The following is a 26557-nucleotide window of genomic DNA, read 5'->3' as shown; positions in this document are numbered from 1 at the left end:
AATATTATATTATATTATATTATATTATATTATATTATATTATATTATATTATATTATATTATATTATAATTATTGCATCGTATTGTATTGCATTGCAATGCACTGTACTGCATTGTATTGCATCATACTGTACTGTATTGTATGTATTATCGTTTGTGTGGCCAAGGTACACGTTATGAGTACAACGGTGCATTAGATGTCTTGCGTGATGCAACTGTTTTCAGTTCCGCCAGGTGAAACACCAGCGTCGCCTTCATCTACAAGTCATCGCAATTACTGTTGCGATGCGTACACTGGTGGACCTAAGAAGAAGCTTGAAGAGCAAGCAAAGGTATTGTCCAGAATCTCCGTATCACCTCGGCTGACCACAACTAAACTCTGTTCAAAGCAAAAATTAGCTCAAAGATCGACACGTATCTGCTTGAACAGGACACGGAGCTAATTCTGACCACGAAAAAAGCGACCAGACAGACTGGTTTTTAGCCTATCCGTCCTCCACGCTCACACACGCCCGAGGATCGCTCTGTGAAACTGTCTTCGTTCCGCTAATCGGTCATGTTAATTTGGGACTTACCTAAACCACACCAAAGCGCGTCCCCCATATCGTCTTTATTTTTTTCAGCAGATTTTACGTGAAACGAACTTCTCCAATAGCTTTGCTGTCCCCCCCCCCTCACATATTCGTCTCCTCATTGAGGGGTCCTACTGTGATATGGGCGTCAAGGAAACTGTTTAAAACAACTGCATTATGGAACCCACATGTTAATTAATAGCACTGGCTGCAGAAAGTGATTCTCCTCACAAGATTGCTTGTGGATGAAACTGAGGAGACTGTGGACGAAGATAAAGACTTGCAGCGAAGCATGTAAGAACTAATCTCAAATGAATGTCACAAGCTCGATGTTACTCATAGTACCAAACTAACTGGAGAGGGGAAACATCGAAGAGGAAACGAAACTCCGGAGACTTAACAAAAGAACACTGACCCACACATTGTAAGGGAAATAGAAACCGACGGATCGAGCCAGTACGTCTGCACAATCAGACGCTACATCGGGTGTATTCATTCATGCAGTGATCAGAGGCAAATCATAGAACATGACACCTGGTAAAAGGAAGAAGGCCTTCGTCGGGGAGTTATTTATTAGAAAATGCCAATTGAACAGTTACAGACTATTGGTCAGGGAAGCAAAACCCTTATATGCATGTGGTTTACAAAAACTGAATATTCATCCTCCCTTTGAACGCGTCTTCCTGAACTTTCCCGGAGATTCATTGACTGTTGCTCAAATCTAAACAAATGCTCCAAAGCGACCCTACAAATTCCGTAATAGACCTAACTTTTTAAGCAACGCAAAGCGGATTTACGAGAAAACATACTACTCGCATGCCTCCCCAATCAGTAGTATCACTGTTACACTGGTAGTGGAGTGCGTGTTGCCGGTTTATCGGTCACGAAAATGAAAAAGTGCATATTGCCGGTTTATCGGTCACGAAAATGAAAAGATACTCCCACTTGAGTGAAAACCGCACTCACCTGATTAGTAGGGCCACGACACCGGCAACAATTGGGGAAGCGACACTTGTGCCCGAAAGCGTGCGGCACTTTCCATCCAATCCGGAGCTGATCACACCGGTGGAAAAGCTTACAACATCTGGTTTCACCTGTCCATAACCGAAGGGTAATGACTAGGGGGGGTAAAAAGAACAGGGTGTTTATTGTACACCGTTTGTGCGGTAGAAAATAGTACCTACATGGTAAACGAACCAGAGAAAATGTGTGCCAATATTCGTTTGGTTCAAAAGTGACTGCGTATGCAGTACAACCACAAACCATATGGTGTAAAATGTGACGATGTAAGACAGAAAACTGGCTGGAAAGAGTACCTGATCACCGAAGAAGACATAAGGCGTTCTGAAAACACATTATTCAATGGGAAATCAATAAGCAACACGGTGACATTGGTCACAGAGGTGGCTATCCAGTTTCCAATCTGCTGAGGTCATAAAAAGATACTCTTCATGAACAGCCGCCCCATGCGATGACCAGAGAGATATAAACAAGACGCGCGGAAAAATCAGGTGGCAGTGATCCACCCAAATGCGCACTGACGATGTCTCTTAGTATGATGATGAAGAGTCCGTAAGCCAATGGCCAAGCTCGACGAACGGATCAACTGCTACCAAACCACGAATGTTTAGACATATTACCGGGCCATCAGTGTACTTTGTCCATCCCGCATGAGAACGTGAATGTAAACACAATAAGAGAATGACAGTTTATCCTTGTAATGTACTCCTCATAAGGTTGCTGAAAATCCGTCGACAGCCCACGACCGGTTTCGCCCTATTTGGGGTTCATCAGGTAGGCGTGGTCTCCGGGTTTCCGTAAGCCTTATGTTCTACTTGAAAACAAATTGCACGAAATTAGCGAATATACACTCATTTGCAAACTAATTTGGTTTTTCGAGAGACTCGTCTGGAACCCAGCTGAATCTTTCGTTTGTGATGTCCTCAGGCAACTGAGTGTGCTGCACCAGGTCGCCTTATGTTTCAGTCGCTACGATATTCGAGTTATCGCGACACATGTATGTTCGTGATGCATATTCAGTTGCCTGAAAACATCACAAACAAGAGATTCAGCTGGGTTCCAGATGAGTCTCTCGAGAAACCAAATTAGTTTGCAAATGAGTGTATATTCGCTAATGACACAGTCTGTTTACTGTCTGGAATGACCAACTGGTCACGTGATCTCCTCAGATTTGGGAAATCAACCATTGCAGCCCGCATATTTTTCCATCAGCGATGAAGGCTGACCAAATGCCGCGAAAAGCTTACCCAGGCAGTCATTCCACGAGATGAGAACTGTGCCATTCGGCCTAGTGCATCCACACCGCCCACGCCCAACACATCCATTTGATCAGCTGGATTGTTGAGAGTGCCAAACACCGGCCCATCGTTACCGATAGCGGATACCAATAGTATTCCGTTGGAAGACAGCTCCCACACCTTTGGGCGAGAAAAACAGAGAGATACAGACGCATTATTCATGGCCAAGGCAAGCAATAATGTTTTCTGGGAACCACTGCGTGACACTTTCCAACTGAGAAAGCACAGCTGCCGTCAATCAGCGTTGTCAGAGGGCGATCAACGGTTAGTTGGACTTCGAATGGGTGGGAGAACCATCTGGCCGAGTTTATAACGCGAGTGTAACGCGATAAGAAACTATTTTGAAGGACAGCAGCAACCCACGCCATCAATCCACTCGCCTCGATTGCGATGAATGCATCGTTACAGGTCAATCATTCAGATCCATCATGGGGACGAACATTGTCGTGAATTTGGCGGTAAGACACGGTACAGTGTTTCTAATATCTCCTTAAGCACTGTACAAAATGAAGCTAAAAAAATGCGCAGTCCACCTAACCACACTCACCTTGTCGACAAATGGCCGGTCTAAAAAGTCCGGGCCGCCTATGCTCAAGTTGATCACATGTAACTTGCGCGATATCGCATAATTGAAAGCGTCCAGGAACCACGAAGTGTAGGAGACTTGTTGATCGGTAAACACACGGAATATGAATAGGTCGGCCCATGGTGCGAGTCCAACAGGTGGACAACCCGAACTTCCTGAAGACCGGGAGATAAACTGATCCAAGAAGGGTGGACTGTTTTGGGCCGCGGCAATGAGACCAGCAACAAAAGTGCCGTGTCCGTGCCCATCCAGTGCTTGCAAATTTGATCGGCGGGTTGGATCTACTGCCTGCGTGCGAAACAGAATAAAAAAGGCTGATCTGATACGGCAACAGGTTGATTAAGTATTGCAAAAGATGAATCATTGCAAGACCCACAGAAATCAAACTCACTAATGTGTTGTAACTGCGACGCATGCTTATCGCGTAACCCGTGAAATATATTATACATACTAAAATACTGTCAAGTGGGTTGTGGACTCGAACCCATAGCCTTTTTGGCTTTATGGAGGTTGTCAAAAGCGTTGTTTGTACAGGGGTTCTCTCAAGCTCCTTCATACTATCGTTATTATTCCAGCAACAACTCTGAAAACACGGCCAAGATGCCTAGAAAAACAATACAATCATCCATAACACATGGATACAACAAAGTCGATTTTGATCGTATCCATAATAGGGTTCATTAACGTGTCATTCAGTTGTAGCACTTTTTCGGTGCCTAGCTGCCATGCCACCTGAAGGAAGCACGATGGCTGGGATACTGCCAGACAGGGGAAGTCGAGAAGCATAGGTCGGGTTCGAAACATGGACCTTCTGGTCAATGAATTCGCGCTCTAACCGCTTGGGCCATCTCGCTCCCCCCCCCCATCGCTATCTAACAAATCCATCAGATGGCGTCACAGTAGAAACGAGTCGGAAAAAGGGAATTTTATGAACGGTATGTAAATCAACTGTTCCAGACTCTAAGTTCTTCGCTTTATTTTAGGCATCGGTTTTCCCTGTTTCACAAACTGAGATATCAGAAGAAACCAAGCGGCCTTATAATGGAACATCAGGCCGAATGGAGCGGTAAACCAACGAGACAAATCGTGCAACGGTAGGCATGAACATTGGGGGTACGAGTACAATCTTTGAAAACTCTACAAATGTGAACTACTACGGGATATTGTAGAGTAATCGATTCGTTCAGCTGTAGCACCCTTTCGGTGCCTAGCTACCATGCCACCCGAAGGAAACACGAGGGCTGGGATACTGCCAGGTTGCCCAAGACTAAACAGGGGAAGCCGAGAGGAAGAGGTCGGGTTCGAAACACGGACCTTCCGGTCAGCAAATTAGCGCTCTAACCACTTGGCTGATCGATTCACAATCGAAAGAAAGGCTGTCAAGCGTAAAATACACAAGTGGTAAAAGGGACCAACGACACTCACCCGTAGCATGTCACCAGATTCTGACTTGGTCCAATCTGTCCGTTCCAACACTCGTGTTGCATGGAAGTGGGGATGTTGGGTTGTGTCCACCAAGCCCGTGTCAAAGATCCCCACACGGACATCCGCACCGCACACACCTCTGGCCCACAGCCTTTCCACTTGTAGCAAGCGCCAAGGCTTATAGCCGGAAGATAAATATCAGCAACAGTGAGTAGAGAAGATGAATGGAAGAAATCGAAGAAGAGTTAGGGTGCTTAACGCACAATTCAACGTAATGGGCAAATCGCACCGAGCGCATGAGTCAGGTAGGTATCAGTCCCTGTGGCACAGCCACGAATTGCTTCAATGTGATAAGAACGAACTTGACTAAAGACATCCACACTTAATGAGTGGAGGATGGGTATTGTGGAATTCCATGCTGACGATGGCGTACCCTTCGAAGCAAAGGACTGCGAGATCAAACAATCAGTTTGGTGTGCTGTAGCTTTCTGGGGAGAAACTGAACACAGAAGTAAATTAAACTGTCCTGCAGTTTATGGCCGTTTCACGAAGCACCGACGACCAGGAAAGCCCTTTATCAGACTGCGTTTGGAAATATAAATGTTCGATAGCCAACCTGGAATCATATTGAGTTCTTCTGGGTGCCTCACCCGTATCAACATACCACGACATACTAATAGTGAAACGAAGAAGACCTTTGCTACGGAGTTGTTTATTGGAAACCCCCAACTGAACAGTTACAGACTATTGGACAAAGAAGCAAAACTCTCATATGCATCTTGTTTACAAAACCTGAACATCCATCTTCTCCTTGAACGCGTCTTCCTGAACTTTCCTGGATATTCATTGACTGCTACTCAAATGCAAGCGAATGCTACAAAGCGACTCTACAAATTTCGTAACAGATCTCATTTTTCAAGAGACGCGAAGCGGATTTACAAGAAGATATACTACTCGCATGCCTCATCAGTAGTATCCACCGCTACAACAGTATTAATGGAGTAAACCAACATCCCACATAAAGCGGAATGAATAAAATCCAAGGTTAAGTACAATTTTGATGCCAGAAAAGTGACCTAACGACAAAATGAAGTAGACAGAGAGAATTATCAATGACTATTGGGCAGCAACGTGTACGAGGATTAAGACAGAGCATCGAAAGATCATAGTATCAAAAGAACTTCTCTAGAGATTCTATTCACGCCAGGTCTTCGTGCTTCCAAACACGAAGTGAGAGACGGCTCAACCAGTGCAGTTATTGGAATCTACCGATCTGCCAAGAGCTGATTGTTGCAGATGCTCTAAACTAGGCGGGTCCCTTAGAGGATGCTCCCAGGAGGACTAGCGGATTCATCTCAAGAAGCAAGATTTTGTCCAAGATTGTTCCCAGTCGAACATTCCAGTCGAATTTCAATACAGTGCACATCGTACCCAGTCTCTCAGTAACCTCGGAATGACCGACGAGCTGTGGAGTTTGAATTCGGCCAACCACCTTGACAAACTGAATCCAGTAAACAGAAAGCCGAATACACCACTGATGTTTTTTTTCATTCCGAGTGTAAAATTTGCATAAAGTCACAACAGCGTATTTCGTTAACTTTCAACCTCAGACGTGTGGCATGCCTACGCAAGGCTGTGTCTTTTAAACGTGTTTATTTGGTGGCCACCTACACGTTACCGGAGGCTTAGCCCCTACCGACGCCGCTTTTTGTTCGCCTTGATCAGAAGCCATAGGCGGAAAGTCCTCTATAATAAGCAGGGGCATCGTCATTACGCCGAAGGGAACTGATAGTCACATTCTGGAATAGTGTTCGTGGTGTGACGGGTAGGACATAAACGGATGTTAGAATTCAACCACGCTAGGTATTCGTCCGCTTTCAGTCCTCCGTTAACCGCTCAAAATGGGTTCCAGACTGAAAAGTTTGACAAGTCCACTCACACCCTGCCTACTGTAAGGAAGGCACGATCCCTGAAAATAATCACAGAATGCCTGAAACCTACTGAGACCGTCAAAATCGCAGTAGGAAAGCCATCAAGCAGCTGAGCCAGCTATCAATTGGACGCCCAACCAGCCGATCCAATCAGTGTTCCCCAAGGCCGATCGGATAGTCTGGATTTAAGGACAAAAGTGTGCTTTCAATACTGTGATGACCCTTGCAATACTTACACTCGCAACAAAGCTGTTGTCTTTTCCTGGCATGAAGGCACTGAAGGAGCGAATACAGCAGTTCGATACAAAACTTACTTGCTTGGTTTCATGCAGTGGTATGGTGCCGGGAACAGGAGGTTTCCATTGTTTTCCAAACTGGAGGATAGAAACAAAACGCAGCCATTAGTGAAGACCAAAAAATTCTTCATTCTCAGGCTACAGTGGGACTCAACTCCATCGACTAGTCGAGAGGTACAAAATCATTCATACATCACTCCAAAAATTTCGGAATTTTCTTCATCCAAAACTACCGTTGAGTATATGTTCACCGCTTTGAGACGCAAAATCTTGTGGCACCCTTTCGGTGCCTAACTGCCATACCACCCGAAGGTTGCACGAGGGCTGGGATACTGCCAAGTTGCCCAAGCCTAGACAGGGGAAGTCGAGAGGCAGAGGTTGGGTTCGAACCACGGACATTCCAGTCAGTAAATTCGCGCTTTAACCACTTGGGCCATCTCGCAATGATGCAAGAGGTTCGAGAAACAAATCAGCGCGCGAAGGGTGATAACCAGGAGGTTGATGTCAAAATCAGAAGGAAAGGATCCCACAAAAAAATTGCAAGAAGCGATAGACTATCTCTCACAAGCCAGTATTATCTATTGAATTGGGTGGCGAGATGGATCAAGTGGCTAGAGTGCGACATTACTGATCAGAAGGTCCGTGGTTCGAACCCCATCTCCGCTTCTCGACTTTCCCTGTCTAGGCTTGGGCAACCTGACAACACCCAAGCCCTCGTGTATCCTTCGGGTGGCATGGCAGCTGTGTTACAGCTGAACGATTTATTAGTTTTTCATCTACTGAATTTTCCATCTAGAGAGTTATCCTCAATTTAGACCGTGGGGCAGTTTTTGAGGCAAATTATGATTAAATCCTTTTTGAGGGGGGAAGTCATCGCCTCCACTTACGTGAAATGTAACCAAACGTTTGGTTTTCACCAATTTTGTCTGCTATAAACTCTAGGAACTGGTCATCATGAGAAAGTACCAAACGTTGCTAGTACTCATCACTTTCCGGCACCCTTCTTATTAGGGTTGAATCAATCAAGAAGGGTGATTGGATATCTTGAATGTCATTCCAACTGGAATACGACGTAGTCATTGTACAGTCTATCGTAAACGAGAGATTTAGCTGTCATTCAGCTGAGTCACTCGTTAAGCTTGAGATGGCTCACTGGTTAGTGCGTGAAATTATCGACCGGGAGGTCCGCCGTTCAAACCCGACCTCTGTATCTCGACTGCTCCTGTTCAGGCTTGGGCAACCTGGCAGTATCTCGGCACTGGTACTTACTTCGGGTGGTATGGCAGCTAAGTACTGAAAGCGTGCCACAGTTGAACCGTCATATTTTATATTTTGTCGGTCTAGATTCACGTGACTGGCTGAAAAAATCAGTGCCGTTTGATAACTTATTATGGATGTTCAAAAGCAGGTATGAAAGTCAAAACAAGGAGCATCAGTTCAAGTTGGTCAACCGTAACCGAACATCAACTCAGCACAACAGATACTCGATGACGGAATCTTGCAAACACTGAGGTCCTCTTCTCGCACATAACCCGTATATCAAGCCAAATTGATGATTGGACGACGCAGAAAGATTTACAATATTGTCACTTTTCAGAAGAGATCAGTTTAGATTGGCCATTTCAAATGGCCAAATGCGGAAAAATAACACAGCGCACACGAGCACCACTTTAGTTTATTACAAACAAACAAAAAATGGCATTCCAAATACGCTCAAATAACAAAGTTAGCCAATAAACAGAGTTCCGTTGTTCATATTTGGAGATACCATTCGATTAGATCTTCAACTGCGAATTCCTCCCACAGAAGACCGCTTTTTCTACTCGGTCTTCCCACAGAGAAAATAACTGCACGAATTATGCTTCCGTTTACGACTAGCAACTCAGTAGCTCATCACGCGACACATCCATTCTTAGTGAAGGGGAATACCGGGTGATTATCTAATCCTACCCCTAGAAAGTCCCAAAGGGCCGTCATTTGGTGCGCAAGACCTTGGTGAAAGTCAACCCTCCAAAAGAGTCTAAACAGTTCGCTGGTTACAAGCGAGTGAGTGCATGTTCTCGTACAGAGCGTGATAATTTCACAGCGACTAGAAGACATATGAAAGATGTATGCGGGATACATAAACTAAAACGGAATGAGCGGCTACCGGACAGCCACAGAGTGATAAAAAATAAATTGTTGAACACACTCACCAGTTTGGGGGTCCGTCGTTCTGAAGCCTCAGCTGAAAAGGAAAAACGATGAAGAGACGAATGAACTAGAACTCAACGATTCTTATCTATAACGCCTTAGTCACACTGAAATCCCGACTAGAAGAAAAATTCGCCCGCAACCCTTAGAAATAACTAGCTCCGGTATGATAGTTGGTAGCAGTGGGAAACAAAGTAGAAAACGCTAACCGTGGCGTCACCTGGACTCAGCAATCAGCCATAGCACCCCTTCGATGCCTAGCTGCCATGTCACCAGAAGGAAGCATCAGTACCGAGATACTGCTAGGTTTTCCAAGCCTAGACAGGAAGTTGGGTTCGAACCATGGACACACCGGTCAGTAAGTTCTCGCCTTAACCACTGGGCTACCTGGAGCTCACCATATCAGCATGAACCGATTACATTCCAAGTGGACACGTTTATTGATCCACAGAATGTAGCTGTTCAGGGAGGATCATGTGAGCAGTTAAAGCAGCCAATTCCTAGAAGACTATGAGAACATAGTCAGAATCACAGACTCAGTAGCTTTAATTCGAACATGCACAGAGCACAGTGCAGGTGTTGCTGCGGTATCTGGTCATTGGAACAAAACAAGGCTTCAGTGCGTAACAGTATAGAAGAGTGTTTGAAGTCAAAATCCATGGTGTTAAAAGACAAGGATAGACAAGAAAACGCTATCAGCTTTTCGATTGCATCATAGTAGTGGAGATCAGTGGCAGTTTGGAGAGCTTTTTGATCACGACCAGACAAACAGCAGCCGCTTAATTCCCCTACGGAACGAGATGGACCAAGTGATTTGGGCGCGATTTTACTGACCAGAAGGACTGTGGTTCGAACCCGACCTCTACTTCTCGACTTCCCCTGTCTAGGCTTGAGCAGCCCGGCAGTATCCCAGCCCTCGTGCTTTCTTCTGGCGGCACGGCAGTTGAGCACTGAAAGGGTGCTACAGCTGAACGATTTTTTTAGTTCTCGCGCATTCAGGCAGAAATCGCCTGGGAAAATTGGTCATCATCATCGTCATTGTCAGTTGTAATAACCGCGTACTTGTCGTAAGCTGCTTGTAGCTGACACAGTTTCGTTCACCGATGATTCGAGTAGGTAGCTGGGCACTGGATGCATGAGCGCAATTGAGGGCGCATATGTGACAATGTCTCTAACCGTTGATATGGCCCGTCTCGGGGTCCCCATCAAAAAAGACGGCAATGACTACGGGGACTGATACCGCTGCCCGGGTAAACAAATTTGTCTACCACCTCAAACGGTTCATCCGCAAGCATGAGGCTAGAGTTCGAGTCCACCCAGTCTTGCAGTAGCACTTTACACTTTGCAGATGTGAAGCGCATGCCGAACCGTGAGGCAGAGTTATTTAGATTTTTTAATATTGCTTGCATTATCACGGGGTCAGAACCAAGAAGAGCTATGTCGTCTGCGTACTCGATATCTGTGAGCGGACGCTGAGGGAGCACTTGGACCCCATATGCATTAGAGGCTGGTAGTGGGTTTTCCACGAGCGTGTCAATGACGAAGTTGAAGAGGAAGGGTGAAAGAGGATAGCCCTTTCGGACATCACTTGATGCGGTGAACTCAGGCGAGAGCTTCCCGTAGGCCTTCACACGGCCGCAGCAGTTGGCGTAAAAATATGTCCCTGGAGCAGTGATCGACGGTCATTTCTGAGCATATCGAAAATAGGACATGCCAACATCATCCCTTAACAGAGCTCCCGCTCTCTTCGGATCCAGAAGATCCTTCATTCAACGCCATTCGGGTGAACACAGAAATTCGCAAATGAAATTACTCACTAGGCTTAGGTAGTACAGCATTGTACATCGTTTATCGTTCGTCGGAGATGTTGGTAATAACTGCTACGTTTGCTGCAGAATACACCACAATTATTGCTGCGGTTTCAATCAACACTTGGTGACCCACCCTAACACACAAAATCCCTCGGCCGATAGCAAACAGAGATGAGGACTGACTTCCGCTTTAAATCTCGACCAACCTCGTAACCTAGTCGCTTGGTCTGACGAAACTTTTGTGTCCAAAGCGAAACGTTGCCCCGCAATAAATCCACCGACTGTCACAATTTTTTCCCAAAACTGAATTTGACGTCTTATGTGCTCGAAACACCCGTTTCTGAATGCGTATTAGTATGTGACTGATTGCATTTACTCGAAAAAATCGCTGTTGTTCCCGCCAAGCTAGTATATAGTGGAGACCAATCACCGGTCAGAAGTGAAAATCCCTCTGCAATTTACTTCAAGTGTTGGGCACTTGGTGCTTCTTAAAAATATGTGACCGGGAAAGAACTGTCACGGGTGTGCGCATTGAGCTGTATGCATCAATGCCATCCGTGCAACAGATCCAAGATGTGGCGCTCTAATTCAGGGATGTCATTCAGCTTCCAGTACGTTGCCCGTTCAATCCTCAGTTTTGATACAGCCCTTGTTCAGACAACATGGACACTGCGGTGTGCATCGAAGAACTGCTCCGATCAACAGAAAAAGCTCATTTTTTGCAGAAAACCTGGGAGTTATGGCCCTAGCGTGGACAGGTCAGTCTAAAGAAAGGACTTACCACTTCCTTCATGCTGAAGAAGGAACCGCTGAATCCGCTTCTGTTGATATGCTCCTTTGATGAATGGATGTCTCTGGAGTGATGCGACGAAGGATGACGAATCGCGCTCAGTGAGGTTGCGCACCTGAACGGCAGGAAAAATGCATAAGTCATGAGTAATCAACTATTCCACTGGCCCCAGTCGTCTTGTGGATTCCACAGAACATCTGCAATCACCTTCTCTGCGCAGATAACTAACAGTGAAACTTTGGGAGCATGGCGCCTCTAACAGTGAGTAAGCTGTAGATACCTGCGAAGTCTATGCCCTCGTTGGTCAAGTCTAACTACACTGATTGAACGACGTCCCGTCCTTTTTGTGAGTTAGTGCAAGCCAGCTATCTACTTCAAGTCGTAACTCTCTCTCCAATAGGAAATCAAAACAAGTGACGCTGTACTGGTTTAAAAAAGTGGCTGGTTTGACTCCGATACCGCTACCAACAAAGCACCAATCCCCTGCTCTATTTTGGCTCACTACAACTACGGTGGTCCAACGAAATTGGGGGAACAGCTACAAGTTGGAAAAATCCTCGTATAATCCACATATAGCGCAGTACGTTCTCACAGGACTTCCTCCAAGTACACGACGTTTGTCACACCAACTCACTTATGGCTAGCGAAAATCCCAGGACGGTACACGAGAACTTTGGCTCCTGAATCGTCCCCACGAGAGAAAGCACTATGGTGAGAACGCGTTTTACCGGCTGACTGTCAGCAGAAACAGCAGATGGGAGTGGCATAGTTCGGCCGTTAGCCTTCGAAACCAGTGAAGGCTTCTGGATTTTGTACTTTCGTTGGCTTGGTCGACCGTTTAGCAAGGTGCCACTTTAAAATAGATTACAGAGCTGCAATTTGCACAGCAGGAGCCGAACCTAGATGGAGCAACGGACCACAAACCATTGTTGGTCGAGTTTCAGATGGGGATGACTGTTCTACTGTAGTCCTAGAATACATCTAACGAAATTCAACTAGGTTGTCTTGTGGTTCTCATTTGTGGCCGGTCAGATGGCCCCGTAAAACAGATGGTGATACTGTCGACACACATAGTTCGGGGCAATATAAAATACTCACCCTGTTTTTCACTTAGATGTAATATACTACTTGGAGGTTACTGAAAACACTTCTATGAGTTTTATCAACCTTGTGAGCAGTATATTATGTCTACAAAATGTAATGGTATGCAGAGGGATGTATTAGTCGGAAAAAATTGGGTAGGAGTTAACCTGTTAACCTTTGATTTTCCAGAATTCCATGTCGTCACAGAAAATATTGTGAACATCGTGCCCTTGACTGACTGCTGATTGACAGATCCAAAAAGTACACCGAAACTGAGCAGAGGAGTTGGGTTTCGTTCAACACAGTCCCGTAAAAGCTCAGTACCAGAAACAAACTTATACTGGATGATCCAGTGCCTAGCTGCCATGCCACCAGAAGGAAGCACGGGGGCTGGGATACGGCCAGGTTGACCAAGACTACACAGGGGCAGACGAGAGGAAGAGGTCGGGTTCGAAACACGGACCTTCCGGTCAGTAAATTCGCGATCTAACCACCTGAGCCATCAAGAGTTAACATGCAACCCATATAAAGCGAAAAGATGCGGAGTCTCCATCCAAACAGAGCAGTGAATGACAAGTACACTCAACAGAAATAAATAGCTTCGTACGAAATTCACTGTAATCAAGACTGTTGGGAATCTGCATCAAACTGGAAAATTCCACCGTATCTTGCATTCCGCAAGTAAAGTTTCCTCAGCCAAACCTAGAAGGTAGTTTGTACTTGCCAGCCGTAGCGATAAGATACTTCCATAATACATTCTGGTACTCTAAAACGTGTGTCCCAATGAAAAGGGGAAGTACTCGAATCAAAAGAGGCGTAACAAAAATTAGGGTGCATTGAAACACACATATGACAACTTACAATAATCACATCAAAGTCGCTGGAAACTGCAATCGGAATCGAGTTCCACCGTGGAAGAATCGAGTAGTTGAGATAAAAGTGGTCTAAGATGGAGCACAGTCGACTGGTGCGTTGCCGATAAAATGTTCGTGTGTGATAAGAAACGATGAATTCTGTAAGGAAATAAGAGAGAGATGGTGGTGCAAATGCAACATCTGAGTGGAACACAAGTGCTTCATTGAACACCAGACGACTGAATTGTTGTCATTTTAATGCATGAGGATCCGGTGGATAATAGCTGTCGAAAATGACTATTGCCGGTAGATTTGAAACATGCGTGATGGAAAATTTTGGCTTCGAGCATCGGTACGCTGTTTCAACTAGCCAATGGCTAAGCCACTGACATTCCATTTGGTCACACCACCAGAACAGCTATGGTGCTGTGACCCAAAGCGATAGGTGATATTGCCAGATGACACTAAAGCGCAATTGCTCGGAAAGTAACAGGTTGAGTCAAAACGCATACCTTACCGATATGCGGATCGCTGAGTAACCTCTGAGTCCCCTACTTGAAGCCGAAAACGCACGGTAAAATAGCGTCTCTCTAAACCACTCTAAACACCTCGTGCAGGCCAGACCCTGCCGTACTACAATTAAACATTTATTATGTCCTATTGAAAAAAGTTCAAAAAGTCGGAACCCAGCAACAAGAAGTGAAACAAATCACCAGATGGTCCAGAAAATAAACAAAACAAACAACAAATAAATAAATAGACATCCAACTCAGTTCCGTCGTAGTTTGAAGGGATGCGGAATTTCGCAACAAATACCAAATCGAGTGGCATTTGCCGGAAAACATTTCACTTTTCCTTGAAGGAACACTACTCATAAGGTTGCTGAAAACTTTTTGCAAGACCACGACCAGTTTCGCCCTTCTTAAAGCTCACAAGGTAGGCGCAGTCCATGAGATTCCGCTGCGCAAATGACTGTATTTTGTGAACATCACCTATTTCGTTATTGTTCCTAGAGTGACCGAATGGTGAACCGAATAACGACGATTCTATGCTGTTACCCTTATCAATAAATAGGTATCAACCTCAAAACTGGGTGTTATTGACATTTTCAAGGTTTCTGATCGGATTGGCTTTCGTGGCCAAAACCTTAACACTCGGATTGTAGTTACATCTCATCACTTAAGTTGGCAGTTACATAGGTAAGAGGCCAGTGGACGAGGCAAGATGGCTCAGTGGCTAGAGCGCGAATTTACTGATCAGAAGGTCCATGGTTCGAACCCGACCTCTGCTTCTCGACTTACTCAGTCTAAGCTTGGGCAACCTGGCAGTATTCCAGCCCTCGTGTTTCTTTCTAACAGCGCGGCAGCTAGGCACCGAAAAGTGCTACCGCTGGACAATTTATTTTAAACAACTCCTCCTACCTCGGTAGAGATGTACTGTCGACGACTCGAGTTTCCCCAGGCTTTCTGCGCCACACCACACTAAACCGATTATCTACTAACTAAGGACAAGATCCTGAAACCAGACAGCGTCCCGCCAAGACGACACTGAGAAGAGTATGAAGTGAACGGAAGTGAATAGAATGAGCCCCAAATCGAAGAACAAGGGTGCATCCTTCTTTCAGATCATCAAACACTGATTCTTTGCCCTTCTCAGATGTATTCAACGTTCATTTTTTACAGCGTCCCTTTAAGTTGACCACACAGGACAAAGCTGATCGTCTCACTGACGTCCCGCCACTAACTGAACTTACCTTGCTTTCTTTATAGTTACTTACCCCGACAGTGCCCTTCAAACATGGCTATATTGTCGCCAATGCCATCCGCTTTAGGCGCCATACCCATCGTTCCAAGACCAGATGCAGTTTTATAATAGTGAGACCCAACCCCCTACCTGTCACTCCTCCTGATAATGAAAAAAATCTCTTAGCTGTAACACCCGTTCGGTGCCTGGCTGTTGTGCCACCCAAAGGAAGCACGAGGGCTGGGATACTGTCAGGTTGCCCATACCTAGACAGAGAAAGTCGAGAGGCAGAGGTCGGGTTCAAACCAAGGGCATTCCGGTCAGTAAATTCGCGCTCTAAACACTTGTACCGTCTCCCCCTCCTGCGAATGATCAGACTAGCAAACGTTCTCTTACTGTCACTAGCCCTGTCTCGCTTTTCTCACACCGTGAATAAGACGAGCCCATCTCTTGACTTTCGAGTCATATAGGTTTTGTAGAGGGGTTCTGTCTTCAGGATATAATCTTTATTCAAATCCGAGAATCGGGCGCAAAGTCAGAAGCACTTGGGCTGTTTTCTAACAAAACTGCAAAGCTTCAGCCTATTAAGCCTCGTAGCAGCGCTCACATATTTTTTCCCAGCAAGAGGCGCTTAAGCACCCGAAAATGATTTCAAAGACTGAGACATTTGCCGACCGTCGGAGCCTGTATAAAGGCGGACTGGAACCAAGGATCATCAGAACAGAGGCCTCTACCCTACCCACTCCAGTACCACAATTTCCATCTACCGTACCGGTGAAGTGCATTGAACTGGACGCGCAAACCTAAATATGACAGGAAAACACTGGAACAAATTCAATCCAGGATAGACAAAACATGCTCCAGCATGATTACATTGAGTAGGAACGAACTCCTCCCACCAGTCCCACGTTGAATGTATCGAGTAACCGACTGTTTATAGTGCAATAAGTCCACTGGTGTGACTTTCCACTCCTGAAGAACGCATGAACGATCGACTATCTATCAGAGGCACTCCAAAACGAGACAATCATAGATGGGTCCGTACGTTTAAGTTTTGGTAGTCTCTAAGTGGAATGGACATAAAGCAAATTCAAAAAACTGAAAAGGGATGTAGGTCAAATACATCACGTAAACTAATCGTCATGTAGGGCCCGAATAGATGTACAAAAGTGGCAACCGCATGTAAACACTCTGGCAGAACAAAAACACGCGCAATTGGCCAACAAGATAGGCCAACTCACCAGCTGGAACGGAATTCACGGAATATTCATACGTGGGATCCGATAGAACAATATTACAGTAGAAGCACAGGGAAACCACCATTAGCATACGGAGTAGGGATCCTGTGTGTACGGCTGATCCGGACATTGGGAACAACTGCGACGGCCATGCGACAGTTCCCAGTGAATTTGAATAACACGTGAAGCTTTAGAACGAACTTTGAATCGGATCTCTAGCCGCACTAAAACGAATTTATAATAAGACGATGTAATGATGCAAAACAACATTAGATTAATTCACATTGGCTAAAATCCATAAGCCATTTACCGAGGTCAACTGCTATGGTTTCATTCACCTAAAAGAGGAATGACGGGAGGGTGACAATGTATCGGAAGACATGAGTTATACTCAAGATGGGAGGTTCGACAGCCGCGAAACTAGGTCGATAGTTTAATTGCAAGATTGTCACCAAATGCGTGACTAGGTCATGTCCGTCACTGTCACACCTCAGGGTTTCATCCGGTAGACCGAGTTGGTAACGTAAATTTACTGAGAAGTCAGCACATCCTTTAGTAGACTTTTATTACACAAAAGTGGATCAGAAAAGAAGCAAAGCCCAGGGTCAGGTATTGATCGGCATTTCCGTCACAGCTTGTGGAAACTTTTGGTAGTCGAAATGAACCCAACCGGTTGTTGGAGCTTTGAGACCTGTGTCCCGTCAGGATCGCGGGTCGCTTCGTGTAAGCTTAATCTCTTACGATCCGTTACTCGAAACAAACCGGGCAAAAGGCGACCGTTATGTAGTCGGAACTGCCCAATATCTGTGGCCTGTTCACCCCAAAAAAAACTACCATTCCGCAGACTTCTGGATGACTGTAATCAGATGGTCTTTCGTATCACCTCATGATCCGGACCAGCGTGACTATGCAACCGGAAGTCTACGAGATGGCTTGTTGTTAGTTGCCAGATATTATGAATGCAGAGGGTTTGTTTGCGTAGCGGTGACAACTGAAGGTTAACCACGGAGGCAAGGCACCTGATGCCCAAATAAAACCATAACGGCAACCTTCGGCGCCCAGCCTCCCTACGCGCTCACCGATACCCGGGAAAGCCGAGTTCGAATAGCGCTTGTACTAGGTTCTGAAGTGACCAAGGACAGCACTCGTTATATTCTTTTCTCGGTAGCTGACCTTTGGGAAAATGCAACTCCAACCCGAGTCACACATGAATCCCGTAAATTTTGTAAACCTTCGGTGAATGTACGCTGCTTGTGGTAAGAATCCTGACATGCGTCAACAACCCACGACCCGGAAATACCACCTTGACGTTGTGGTCAGGCTAGAGTGCTGCAATGGTCCTGAGGGATACACCGACTGAAACTTCACAAGCCATGCCAAGAATTCCCGGAAGTGAGCAGGTATACCAAGGGCTGTGGGACTCTGTATTAAGAATGGTTGTATTGGGAGACCGTTTTGAAGCTCGTCGTACTGTCATCTGAGATGGGAGTATGAGGGCAGTAAAGTGCTCCCCCAGGCAACCAGCATGTTTATGCCTTCCTATGAGGAAGGATGCAGCAAAAAAAGGTCGGCCCTAAAAACCGCTCACTCCCATCGTAACCAACGGTGCATTATTCCACACGGTCGAAATACTTGCAAAAACCAGAGTCCGGTGCTACTCAAAAGGCACCCGCTGTGCGCAACCACTTCGCCTTACTCCCTGTGTCCTCGGGTTAGACCAGTCCCCTGCAGCCAAGAAGGTCAGAATGCTGAGTCATCGGCTTCGGGCATGGTCACCAAAGAAAATCCTACTGTCCGCCGCCTCGTTGGTCAGAACTGAGTTGCAAATAAGAGGCAGAGTCTTAGAAAAGACCTACATCCTTCGACGATCTTAGGGGAAAAATTCTAAAGCCAAACGCTCAAGGTGAGAATCCCAACTAGGACTTCATCCCTGGCCTGGGGAACAAGAAAGTGCCATTTGCCCGTACATTTATTTGCCCACTGGCACCTCCTTAAACTTCTTCCGTGATACAAGCAAACGCTCCTGGACAATTTGATTGTCAGTTATCTGACAAATGTATCATATCCAATCCGTTGCCAATTAACAACAAACAACATAGCACTGCTAACTCAATTATATTCTTTTTACAATCATTCTGTCAAGTTGGAAAACACACAGTACTTATCCTGACTTTATGCTCCCTAAACAGTTATCTATGCTAAGTCTCTGGAACAGATTGACTGAAGAAAAACCTACATCTTAAAGCACCCGGCTCTTTCGAGCTTCTCTCCAGGTGTCCGGTAGTCTAGAAGCGATGAATCATGGAATAAATGACGTGGGACTGGCACTCAGCTCCAGTGCTGAACACGCTTTGTTGGAGTGGATTCAAGTGAACAGTCATCTTTGCTCCGTGCGATCATCCAGTTTAATTAGGTCCAGCGCTACGCGACCCGTTTTCAGGGTCGGTATATGCCTGTACATTGGGGACATTTTGTATCGAGATTTATCCGGGCTCATTCGTTAAGAAACGAACACTGACACTATCACCCTTGAGTACGGCAGTGAAGCATCAGTGTTGAACACTGATGTCATGTTGTCGATGGTGATGATGACCACCCTCAAAGACGACGTGAATGCCAAAGTCGGTCACCTGAGTTTCTTGGAACCACATCTGGACGGTCGATTCGGAGTAAATGCTCGTCGCAGACAGCGAACAGCGACTCCGCCAGTTGTGGGCTGACCATCAGCTATCTCTAGCCGTTCGAATTTCCAACATAGACGCTCCCACCGCGTAAGCTGGCGACCAAGTGCGAATTAGCCGTGGGTTCAACTGGAGCACGTGGCTACCGGTTATTGGTGGAGAGCCGCAATATAGGAGTTCTATATCTTCTACGACACAACTTGAATCCGATCACGTCGCCGTGTGAGCAAGTCAGCAAGAATCATGCCGGTTCAACACCTTCGGAGAAATGCCATCGCTCTGCAGTATCGATATGAACAAGCTCAGCTACAGTCTGTAGTGAACCAACACTGCACTAATAGCGAGCAAGTGGGTAATACATGGAAAGATGTGAAGGAAACCATGCTAGCAGACTTTTCGTATACGGTTGAATGACCACTAGATATCGTCGAGGTAGCTATTCGTGATTGATGCTAAATCCGTACCAGCGAGCAACGAGTACGAATGCGCATGCACCTCCCTCAAACGCCTAACAGTGAAGGGTCCGATGAGAGACCGAAAGCACTGTTTGACAATGAAGACTCGGGAGATAGAAGCCCTTGCCACCGAGACTAATCGCGTCCTATACTAAATAGAACCGACTGGCCAAAAGACAGTAAACATCACCACCGTCGTCGTTCAGCTGTAACATCCTTTCGGTGCCTGGTTGCCATGCCACCCAAATGGCTGGGATAGTGTCAAGCCTAGACAGAGGAAGTCGAGAGGCAGAGGTCGGGATCGAACAACGGGCCTTCCGGGCAGTAGATTCGCGCTCTAACCACTTGAACCATCTCGCCCCCAGTTCACTTGTCTTTTTGCAACACAAACCTCGGGGCACTGATTGGGAGCGAATGGAGTGTAAACCTCGATTGCCCGTCCGAAGAGATGAAATATGAAGTGGCTCTGCTGAAACGTGAGAACGTACCAAGACCAGACACGGTAGCTTTAGACCGCCCTTCATGGAGATAAAGGAAGATTATTACAACTGTATTTACAGGGTAATCACAGAATGTCCCACAAGGTCGTTCAGCGGTCTCTGAGAGGGGGCGATAAGCGTCGAGCCAAAAATGCTCCATCCCGATTGGATGGCATTCTGACCAATCAGAGTATGCCTGCGTTAGGTCCGTCGCCCGCATGTGACACATCCGTCTGGTCGATGGGATGTTCGGAGACGAAGCACAATTGATCAATTCAACACCAGTTACCGAGTCGCTCCTCTGATTGTTTTCTAGGGTTGTGAACGGTGCGGACAAATCGCTCAGCAAGTGAGGGTCCGGCAGATCCTGAAGTTGAAAGGGTTCATTGGAATAGCCTAATGGAGTATCTTTCAACTGCGAACGTGAACTGTTGCTGGAAAAGGCTCATGATATCCTTTCGCGGTGCCTAACTTCTTGTCCGTAGCACGGAGCTAGCAGGTGTGACCGGGCGGTGAAAATGGAACCGAAAACTAAAGACTTGAATCTCGGAGAAGCGCCGGTTTCGAGCATAAATCGGCTCATCGAGTTATCCGGCCGGTGGCTATTCGCACAATGAGATTGATTTCTCGAAACCTACGGCATTTTCAGACTTGCCACTTCATAGTGTAGAATTTCCAGGTATAATGTATATGCTCCTGCATTAGTTAAAATCCTTTACTATTGCGATTTTGTTTCAGTAACTGAATCTCCAGGTGAATAAACACCGCCGACTTTGAATACGTTACCTGATGATAAAAAATCGCGAATTGTGGAAAAGTTTACACACATACAATGAACGTAACTTTCAGGTATTTTTCCACCGGAACAAACTTTCTCAACATTCTAGAATCTAACTGGCCTTTGGTAATGCAACATATGCGTAGGCGCATTCGTGCAAACAAATTTTGGTCGATGATTCGTTGTTGCCAGCAAAAACGCCGTAGTGCACGCTAATTATTTGCTAAACATCGTGCACGTTGACTGGCAAATTACAGAGGTTTCCATTATAGGTTCCGAATTATGCTAGAAAGACCTCGAGGTTCATCAATCTTATCCGACGCACACCACTAACATGCGGCTAGGGGTACACGATACCTAACTAACTAGCCACATAGAGCCTACGTCGATAATACCAGACAGCTGGACGATCTTAACCGACGCACACCACTAACATGCGGCTAGGGGTACACGATACCTAACTAACTAGCCACATAGAGCCTACGTCGATAATACCAGACAGCTGGACGATCTTAACCGACGCACACCACTAACATGCGGCTAGGGGTACACGATACCTAACTAACTAGCCACATAGAGCCTACGTCGATAATACCAGACAGCTGGACGATCTTAACCGACGCACACCACTAACATGCGGCTAGGGGTACACGATACCTAACTAACTAGCCACATAGAGCCTACGTCGATAATACCAGACAGCTGGACGATCTTAACCGACGCACACCACTAACATGCGGCTAGGGGTACACGATACCTAACTAACTAGCCACATAGAGCCTACGTCGATAATACCAGACAGCTGGACGATCTTAACCGACGCACACCACTAACATGCGGCTAGGGGTACACGATACCTAACTAACTAGCCACATAGAGCCTACGTCGATAATACCAGACAGCTGGACGATCTTAACCGACGCACACCACTAACATGCGGCTAGGGGTACACGATACCTAACTAACTAGCCACATAGAGCCTACGTCGATAATACCAGACAGCTGGACGATCTTAACCGACGCACACCACTAACATGCGGCTAGGGGTACACGATACCTAACTAACTAGCCACATAGAGCCTACGTCGATAATACCAGACAGCTGGACGATCTTAACCGACGCACACCACTAACATGCGGCTAGGGGTACACGATACCTAACTAACTAGCCACATAGAGCCTACGTCGATAATACCAGACAGCTGGACGATCTTAACCGACGCACACCACTAACATGCGGCTAGGGGTACACGTTGCCTAACTAATCCATCCATCGGTAACGGAGAAAAGGCTCAAAATGGACGTCTTGAGATTTTGGAATATATTGGTCGTTTTGAAGTTTACATATTTCCTTCTGTGAGGCGCATTTTCTTCTTCGTGAGGAGCGTTCATTTGGCCGTTGAAGTCCTGAAATGAGAGGAACATATAATTCAGGTTATCGAAATATCACCATAAAGCGGGCGGCCGACAAACAGGTAGAGATACTTACCCGAAAATTCACTGCAGCGGCTATGCTGTCGTAGATGCCTGTTCACATAATGCGATCCTCAGCGGTTATTTCGCATGCCTGTTTACTGCAACTCTCAAGAAATACGAGACTTACATGTAATGCATAGGATCTCATTACCAGACAAACTTTCCGGAGCCGATGGATCACATGAAATCATCTTCATCTCTTTCATCTAGCCGAATAGTTCTTACTGCTCGGAACGGGAATACAGAGAACAGGTGCACACAGGGGAGCCACATCGCCTGGTAGAAAGGGCACGTGCATTCTCCAGCACAGGTGTCGACAGTCTGGGAGCATCTAAGTGTTTGCACCACAAACTATGAGTTAGTTTACGGAGCTCGACCTCACCTTGTTTGTTTCGACACTTTCATACGGCTGCCGCGGCGGTCGCGGACCCAAGTGTCTCAAAACGAGAGAGCATGCATATGTCGTCATTCGACAGACTACGTTTAGAACGTAGGCGTCACCCTCCAGGATTTGCCGCCTGTCGCAGTGGTACGACGTATGCATCTCAAACTCCCGCATGAGCCACTCGGCGTGCCGGGACACCTTTTGAATGGCATGCTCCAACGTGTCGGAGTGGTGCACCTGATCTTTAAGGCGCCCGTTCGCATTCTCCAGTCGGTTGTTGGTCACATTACCGAAATGAACCATTCCGGACTGTGCGTGTATGGCCCATTTTCGGGTGATGTACAACCAGCGAGCCGTAAGATAGGAGAGAAAACGGGGGTCGGTTCGACGCAGAAGCTGTAGATCTTGTCGGAATCTGTGTGCTTGTAATATGATGAACATAAAACCTACTGTACAGCATTGTCCAGGCGAGCCATGCGGTGAAATATGTGCCGGCTGTTCGCAGAATGTGTCTGTGACCATAAATACATGGATATTAAATGATACATACGTGCTTCCTGATGGCTTTGCGGACATGAAAGTAGCAAAGCATAATGTCACAGCCGAACACGACTCTTGCCGCACGCATTTGCGCCGCCAACTTTTCCATTACAAAGGTCCTGACCGGATACGCTTCGCCCATCATTTCTTTGAATAAGCCTAACAGTTTACGCATGGGAGCAAACTGCTCGCTCTCTGCGAACGCATACATAACCGGACGCCCTGTTCCCATGCCGTCCGTTATCAAGAATGTGTACAGTTTATATCTAAATGCCGAATATTAGATGCTTTAAAAAACTTACCCAAGGGGGTTTGTTGCATGTGTCCCGTCTACATTCACTACATCTGGAAAGCGTCGGAATAACGCTATCTGCTGCCAGCGGGAGAGACACATGTGGCTATAGTGACCTTCCTCTCCCTGACACACAAGGACGCGTCCGGTCTCCCGGAGTTTTGCCAGGACCGAAGGCATATCATCTGCTAAATTAAAACCCAACCATTCGGCACCCACTCAACATAGCCGGCCGACAATTCCGACGGTAGTTGTGTACATCCTTAGTGGTAGGAATCCTTCCGAATTAATCCGCCACAAACTGCCGCACCTCAATGACGGCGTTCCATGTCTCAGCAGGACCTGGCATGTGCCCAACTAGTCTTCGGTCAGGTGTTGATTGACTGGAAGCCGATCGTACGGAAACTTTGACAGTTTGTAGTTGTGTTCCAGAAAATAAGAGGTCACTGCTAGTTGGTTCCTTTGCCTCCGTAGACAAAACCGCAGTGGATAGCTGGTGCTTCGCGTACTTCTTTTTATTGGAAAATACGCTCGGCTTACTAGCTTCTTCGGATTCCACGGCTTTCCCCTTGGTCTTGGAGGGCGCCTGCTGCATTTGTAGTGCATCCATTCGTAACGCAAACTAGTGTTGGTGCTTCGATTACTGGATGAACGCACAAATATCACGAAGTTATCCTTCATGTATCCATTTAAGGTCTTCTCAAATGCCGTGAAGGATGAAAACGATACGCCCACAAATTTCCCAACGAAAGGCACTTTCGAAGCCATAGCAGACGAAGATATGTGCCGAATGTGCGCCAATAATTTTCAAAAGAGATCGATTAAAACAAATCGCAAAAAAATGATGGCAGATGCGGGTGGTCTTCAGTCCACGCATATATGCAAAGAAGTGCAACATTTTGCTGTTAAAGTTTTTATTTCGCCTCCAGGGGTTTTACAGAAAAATGCATTGTGCGTCTAGCCGCTGGCAGTTATCCGGGACACTGGCTATTCGCACAATGAGATTGATTTCTCGAAATCTACGGCATTTTCAGACTTGCCACTTCATAGTTTAGAATGTCTATGTATAATATATATGCTCCCTTATTATTGAAAATCTTTTACCATTGCGATTTGTTTAAGTGAGCGAATTCTCAAGGTCAATAAACACCGCCGTCTGTGAATGCGTGTCGCGCGTCGTATCAAAATGCGCGCTCAGGCCTGTTTAACACAAAACCCAAAGTAGCATACTAATGACGGTAATCCATCGATTGCACATTTGTTTGATAGATTTGTGGCCCCCGAAAACGAACAAAACAGGGAGTCTTAGCTAGTTGGCGTCTTTGCTGTGTGTACTGAAGCCCAACGTTGTACATGAGGTTAGACTAGCCCGTAAACGAGCCCGGTTGTTTGCAGCGTGCCCATATGTTATGTCTTGTTAAAACCCAATCCACTGACCGCGTGCTTTGTCTGAGTCGCCCGACACATCTAAATAACTTTGGAAATCTTCAGCAGTGGCCAAACTTCTCGCCTTTTTGGCCAAATGCAAAAGACACTGTTGGCTTTTTAAGGGTGTGGCAGACAAAGGAAAAAATCACATTATAAAGTGTGAAGGAATCATTTGTATTAGTACTGAAGGCACTGAAGTTATGCGAATCACTCGTCGATGGACCGAGATGGTAATTTCGCCCTTGAGGTATGGTTACAATTGCATTGCCACCGCAGATGCAATGCAACTGACCCGATGTTTGATTTGTTACAGTCACGCATCCCCTGGCATCCGCTTCACTAGGGCATATTACGCTGACGGAACACAATCATCAATGAGTTGTTGAATCCCTGCAAATATTTACACCTGGCTTTTCTTAAGTTTTATCACAATAGTCTGTAGTTGACACCAATTCAAGCCGCGCGCGAGGGTAGTTATCCGTACTTCACAATTTACTACGATTCCTTTTGTGAGTTCAGCTTGACACTTTTCTCCCAAACGCAGGCGTCCAAAACATCGAACCAACATTTTCCCCACATTGGCCTGCTTATTTTTTCAAGTCCAGCCATGACGTCAGATTATGCTAACTGAAGTGTCCCCGGACCACTCCTGCAGACAAACTACCTCAAAAATCACTGACGTAGTGGTCTGACTACCCAATAAGTAGAAGAGGGGTCGGTTGAGACGTGCTCTGTTCACGCTGATCGTCTGGTTTCGGACGGGTGACTAATGTGACGGGTAACTCGGGCTGTGCGTCAATAGGGGAAACCAGTTCACCGGGTAAACGTAAAGTTATACCGTATAGTAGTTCTGCTAGTGAACAGTGAAGTTTCTCCTTAATAGTGGAGTGAATAGCAAGCAAAATGAGCCGTAAAGAAGCGGACCATGAAGACAGGTTCATTTGGGCAGTCAAAGCAGCTTTGAGGCAGCGATGGAAACGGTCAACCAGACCGTTGGAACGGAGATGATACGCGGTAGTCGGAAACCGAATGGTGTAGAAAACTCACGGAAGAGAGTACACTGAACTTGTGAACCGCGATCGGGAGTGACGGTGGAAGGTATGCTAAAGTTACTCACCCAACTCTGCCAAAACGAAAAGGCTACCGCTTCAGTTGAAGTATCCCAAATGGGTACAGCCACTGGCTAACGGTTTAAACGAGAAA

General features: G+C 46.2%; 2 protein-coding genes across 2 annotated transcripts in view; both read right to left on the bottom strand.

Moving 5' to 3' along the window:
• T265_10520 (hypothetical protein) overlaps positions 1–3891 on the bottom strand; it is a gene marked incomplete at both ends in the record, with an annotated part of 19092 nt that extends 15201 nt beyond the window's left edge. Inside the window, 4 exons of the mRNA XM_009176913.1 lie at positions 1539–1690; positions 2840–3010; positions 3438–3764; positions 3868–3891. Coding sequence (XP_009175177.1) covers positions 1539–1690; positions 2840–3010; positions 3438–3764; positions 3868–3891 — 674 coding nt within the window. The remainder of the gene's footprint in view (positions 1–1538; positions 1691–2839; positions 3011–3437; positions 3765–3867) is intronic.
• The window catches only part of T265_15172 (hypothetical protein), a gene marked incomplete at both ends in the record, with an annotated part of 45177 nt that extends 20629 nt beyond the window's left edge, over positions 1–24548 (bottom strand). Inside the window, 15 exons of the mRNA XM_009176912.1 lie at positions 1539–1690; positions 2840–3010; positions 3438–3764; positions 4902–5078; positions 7147–7206; positions 9324–9355; positions 11914–12037; positions 13867–14018; positions 16844–17028; positions 22891–23060; positions 23092–23509; positions 23545–23606; positions 23645–23900; positions 23937–24052; positions 24237–24548. Of these exons, the coding sequence (XP_009175176.1) occupies positions 1539–1690; positions 2840–3010; positions 3438–3764; positions 4902–5078; positions 7147–7206; positions 9324–9355; positions 11914–12037; positions 13867–14018; positions 16844–17028; positions 22891–23060; positions 23092–23509; positions 23545–23606; positions 23645–23900; positions 23937–24052; positions 24237–24536 (2702 nt within the window). The remainder of the gene's footprint in view (positions 1–1538; positions 1691–2839; positions 3011–3437; positions 3765–4901; positions 5079–7146; positions 7207–9323; positions 9356–11913; positions 12038–13866; positions 14019–16843; positions 17029–22890; positions 23061–23091; positions 23510–23544; positions 23607–23644; positions 23901–23936; positions 24053–24236) is intronic.
• Positions 24549–26557: the final 2009 nt, after the last annotated feature.

Source organism: Opisthorchis viverrini (genome assembly GCF_000715545.1).
Source record: "Opisthorchis viverrini unplaced genomic scaffold opera_v5_373, whole genome shotgun sequence".
NCBI lineage: Eukaryota > Metazoa > Platyhelminthes > Trematoda > Opisthorchiida > Opisthorchiidae > Opisthorchis > Opisthorchis viverrini.
The sequence above is the reverse complement of the archived record's forward strand: the minus strand, read 5'-3'. Positions and strand labels throughout refer to the sequence as shown.